The following is a 5,438-nucleotide window of genomic DNA, read 5'->3' as shown; positions in this document are numbered from 1 at the left end:
GCAAAGCTACAGCATGAAGGCTGTAAGGTAACAGGAGGAGCATTTACCAGGTGTGGAAAGGTGAGAACCAGAATGCTAATGTAGCTGCCTGAACTCAGCTTGTGAATTTCCAAGGGCTTTGTTTGCACATAACATGGGGAAGCTTTTCCTTTTAGAAGTGACACTGGATTGAATACAAACCATGTCATGTAGTCCACAGTATCAGAGGAGCTTCATGGTAGAGAAAATATTAAAAGGTGATTCATATCTTGATATATTGGGCCATCAGTGTGTGACAAAGAGATAAAATTGACCTATCCCATTTCTTTTTTCTTTTCTTTTTTTTTCTTTTTGGTATGGTGTTACTTTTTAACTGTTGATTTTAGATTACTATGCAAAATGATGAGTTTCTTATCTCCAAGATGATTCACTATCTCTCCTCAGTTAATTCCAACCACTGCTGTCATATTATTGTATTCTACTACCCCTTCTGCTTTCCACTTTTCTTAGATCTCTTCGTTCCCTCTCAAGACCAGAGGAAGCTTTAACAGGCTTGCCTTTGGGAAGCTGAAGGGATGGCATTGACAGCAGTAAAGGAGATATCTTACTTTAATGTTAATTAACAAGGAAATGCAGATGATAAAGTAGGATGTAGAATGGATTGAGGATTCAATACATAATCATTGAAGATTATTTTTTCTGTTTATTATTGACCTTATTCACTGTTCTTCTCCGACACAGATCCTGGTCTTATCAAATCCTTCCCCAGTACAGAATAAGTGTGGAACTGGATTGTGCTCTAACAGTCAGCCCAATGGCAACCTCAAACTCCAGCAGCATCGCGTCCTCCACATTCTACCTCACAGGCATCCCTGGCTATGAGGAATTTCACCACTGGATTTCCATCCCATTCTGCTTCCTTTACCTTGTTGGAATAACAGGAAACTGCATGATTCTGCATATCGTAAGGACAGACCCTAGACTCCACGAGCCCATGTATTACTTCCTGGCCATGCTTTCTGTCACTGACATGGCCATGTCCCTGCCCACAATGATTTCAATTTTCAGGGTGTTGTGGTCCATTTCCCGAGAGATCCAGTTCAATATCTGTGTGATCCAAATGTTTCTGATTCATACCTTTTCCTTCACTGAATCATCTGTGCTCCTGGCCATGGCCCTTGACCGGTATGTGGCCATCTGCCACCCCCTGCGATATGCTACTATCCTCACCCCAAAGCTTATTGCCAAGATTGGAATTGCAGCTCTGCTCAGGAGCTCCATCTTGATAATTCCACTTATGGCACGTCTAGCATTCTTTCCCTTCTGCCGCTCCCATGTTCTTTCCCATTCCTTTTGTCTGCACCAGGACATGATCCACCTCGCCTGTGCTGACATCAGATTCAATGTCATATATGGGCTAGTCCTCATTACTTTGCTGTGGGGCATGGACTCCCTGGGCATTTTTGTATCGTATATTTTTATCCTTCTCTCAGTGTTAAAAATTGCATCCCGTGAGGGTAGGCTGAAGGCTCTCAATACATGTGCATCCCACATCTGTGCTGTGCTCATTCTGTATGTGCCCATGATAGGATTATCTATCGTCCATCGTTTTGCCAAGCATTCCTCTCCTCTCATCCACATCTTCATGGCTCATATCTACTTAGTGGTGCCACCAGTGCTTAACCCCATCATCTATAGTGTGAAGACCAAGAAGATCCGCCAAGGAATCCTACATCTCATTTGTTCTTCCAAAATCAGTTCTATTGCAATGTAGACTTTTCACCAAGACAAGAAAGGCATCAGTACTTGCCATGTGAATCCTGGTAAACTGCTCCAGAGTGGTCAGCTAGATAAAAAGCAGAAGCAAGTCAACAAAGAACCACCAAAAGGCTGTGAATGGAGAGCATGGTGCTCTCCACTGTGACAGAAAGCCAGCCTTCACATTTGCTTCATAAATCTTCTTCAGTTAGGAATATGTTGCAAAGCAGTATATTGCTAATCATTTCCATTTATCCTCTCCCACTTCTGTCTCAAACTTCATTCAAGATGATTTATCCATGAATATAATGACTTTGTTTTACTTTCGATATTATATAATATATCATGAAGTTTTAAGATACCTTATTCTTATATAATTATTATGTGTGAAATGGACTTAAATTTGGTGAATTTTTTATCTAGAAATGAGAATGTACCATGGCTTAGTGTAGTTCTATACTCAAGCCCCTTAGCATCAATTTCAAATATTTACGTACGTATTTCTCCCCTACTTGAGGATAGAAAAGAAATGAGCAGCCTCAAATTTTTGTAATTTAATTTTTGGGGATTTTTGTTTTGTTTTGTTTTGTTTTGTGATGCCTGAGACCAAACCTAGGCATAGGTGCATGCAAATCAACTCTTCTACCAGTGAACTGTTCCCCCTAGCCTAATAATTTTAATGTTAAAGAAAGCAAAGGGTCAAAAAATAAATTAGTTAATTAAAATTTAAAAAGAAAGCAAAGAGCAAAATTCTAATTGTAATGTTATCAGGTGAAATTAAGTTATAACTAATTGAATTAAATATGTCCCAATAGTAATTTATATAATAATATTTATCCAATAATATTAAAATATAACTACTAATGCAAATATTTTAAAAATGGTGATAACTGAAATATAAGCTATTTTTAGCAAGAAGCAGATAACCTAGGAATTTTAATATCGTCTAGACGTCTTTTCAATATAGCTTTGGAGTTACTTAGTCTGTGGTCATGCACAGAGTAGGATAACAATTCTTTCAAGATAATCTGGGTTTTTCTAAATCATGTGTCTATACTAGCAGCAAAAGGAATATAATCAGGTGAACAACCAGATGGAAAGATAAGCTAAGACTCAAGAGTGTCTGTGTCCTCCATAGTGACATGCCTCAAAAATAATTCATGCATTTTCACACACATTTATCTAGCTTTGAAATAAGAATTGTGGCAATTAAATTGTGCTTGTTATAAGGACTTAAAGTTGCTCTATGTAAAATGATTATGAAATAAATTGTTCTTGAAAAACAGAGTGACTCATTCATGTATTTATTTTAATATTATATAGTTGTCAAGACTACATTTTTAAATATAAAAAATTCATTTTAATAATTTAAAATTAATATGTTCAAAATGTGAGTATCTGATATTATCCTGAAAAACTCACAAACTATTGTTTGCACATTAATTTTGGCTTGGTTGTATCTAGTTAGCCTATTTATTCTTTTTTTTCCTTATTTGTTAAAAATTTTATTTTACATCCAACTACAGTTTCCCCTCCTTTTTCTCCTTCCATTCCCTTCCTTCATCTCCCCTCAATCCCCATCCAACTCCTCTTCTGTTTTTGTTCAGAAAGGGGCAAGCCACCAATGGGTATCAAAAAAGCATGGCAAATCAAGTTCTCGTAAGACTAAGTACCTTCTCTTGTTTAAGACTGGGCAAAGTCAGAGAAACCCTGTCTCGAAAAACCAAAAAAAAAAAAAAAAAAAAAAAAAGACTGGGCAAAGTAAACTAGTGCAAGGAATAGGTTCCCAACAGCCATACAAAGCTGTTGCTCCCACTGTTAGGAGTCCCACAAGTAGACCAAGCTACACAATTCTTACATATACGAAGATAGAATGTTACCAATGTTACCCTATTTATTCTTTTACTTTTACTTTCTTTTTTTTTTTTTTTTGGTTTTTCGAGACAGGGTTTCTCTGCAGCTTTAGAGCCTGTCCTGGAGCTAGCTCTTGTAGACCAGGCTGGTCTCGAACTCACAGAGATCCGCCTGCCTCTGCCTCCCAAGTGCTGGGATTAAAGGTAAGCGCCACCACCGCCCAGCCCTATTTATTCTTTTATTGGGCCTGTTTATTACCTCATTTGCAACACATTCATCTTTAAAAGGGAATATGAAATGAAACAAAAGATGTGAGTATCAAAAAGATGTGAGTATCAAAAAGATGTGAGATTCACCTTATAATATGCTACATCTTTAAAATCAAATCGACTTCATGGAGATATTTTTTAAAGATTTATTTATTTTTATTTGATGTGTATGAATGTTTGCTTGCATGCATACATATGCACAAAATGAATAACTTGTGCACACTGAGGCCAGGAAAAGGTATAGGATTCTTGAGGTTGGATTTACAGATAGTTTAAGCCACCATTAGCATTCTGGGAATCAAACCTGGGTCCTCTGCAAGAACAGAAAGTACTCTCTTTAAATTTTTTGTTGTTGTTGTTGTTTTGAGACATGTCTCTGTTTCTCTGTGTAACAGTCCTGCCTACCCAGGAACTCCCATTTTAGACCATGCTGACTTTTAACTCACTGAGGTCTCCCTTCTTCTGCCTCCTGAGTATTAGGATTAAAGGTGTGTACCACCTCTGTCTGTCCCAGTAAGTACTCTTAACTGCTGAACCATTTTCCCAGCTCCTTTAAGAATAACATTTACAAAGAATATAACCATCATACAGTCATTAATAACATTTATAGTCATCACATAAGAGATATCTTCACAGGCAAATTTATTTTAAAAATACGTATATTGAATAAAGAGAAGCTGTGCATATGGAAATGACTTCACAGTAGGATAGTACAATGTCTAAATAAGGACACAGGGAAATCTTAAACACTCAGAGTTTCATGATCTTGATGGAATTATTATTTTCTTTGCTCTACATTACACCTGCATGTTTCTGATCTTGTATGGGATCTGGAATACACTGTTAATTTTAGGATGTTTGTCTCTATTAAACATCTGTTAACATTCATATAACATTCTCTATGTTAAATTTTTAATTTGTATCCCACTTCAACTGAGCAATGTGGAAAGGTTTCTAGAGAATATACATTGTGGAATCAAAGTAGATTAACTCAATTTTCATATCAGCATTGGGGAATGTACAAGGCTAGTTGTGGGCTGTCATGTCCAAATGTTTACACATAACTGCACTGTTTTCTCTACATTTGTATAGACATGGAATCTCCATGTTTTCCAAAGCCCAGGAACATAGCTAACCATCATTATACCTTAGTGCAGTGCTAACATAACTGCCAACTTTCCCACTGAGGACTTCATCCCCCAAAGCCACAGCTCTTGTATATTCCTACCATTCCTAAGTAAATGTCTTTGTACAGATACTGTAACATGAGGCAATCCTCTGAAAAATTTCATGAGGTAGAGTTTATTTTAGTTACTATGTTCAGCATTATGTGTAAGAAGAAACTAGCTGAAAGACAAGTGAGAAAGAAATATCTGTAGATGTAAAATTACAATTATGTGCTTTAACAGTAGGTATCATTATTATCTTCATCATACTTAAAAGCCTAATTTAATTAACTTGTTCATTAATTCTGTGTGGTAGAGTTTCAATATCTATAATTAGCATTATCATATTTTTAAGACTAAGAGCGGTATTTGAAAAATGCCACTTATAATAACAGCAAACACCGTCTAGGTG

At 36.6% G+C, this 5,438-nt stretch overlaps 1 protein-coding gene across 1 annotated transcript; it reads left to right on the top strand.

Moving 5' to 3' along the window:
- The first annotated feature begins 793 nt into the window (after positions 1-793).
- On the top strand, positions 794-1,753 carry LOC119805446 (olfactory receptor 51G2-like). Its single transcript, XM_038317405.1, has one exon. It carries the CDS (start codon positions 794-796, stop codon positions 1,751-1,753), a length of 960 nt encoding a protein of 319 aa, XP_038173333.1.
- Positions 1,754-5,438: the final 3,685 nt, after the last annotated feature.

Source organism: Arvicola amphibius, chromosome 1, assembly GCF_903992535.2.
Source record: "Arvicola amphibius chromosome 1, mArvAmp1.2, whole genome shotgun sequence".
In the NCBI taxonomy this organism is placed as follows: Eukaryota; Metazoa; Chordata; class Mammalia; order Rodentia; family Cricetidae; genus Arvicola; species Arvicola amphibius.
Note: the sequence above shows the minus strand (reverse complement) of the source record. Positions and strands in the feature narration are given on the sequence as shown.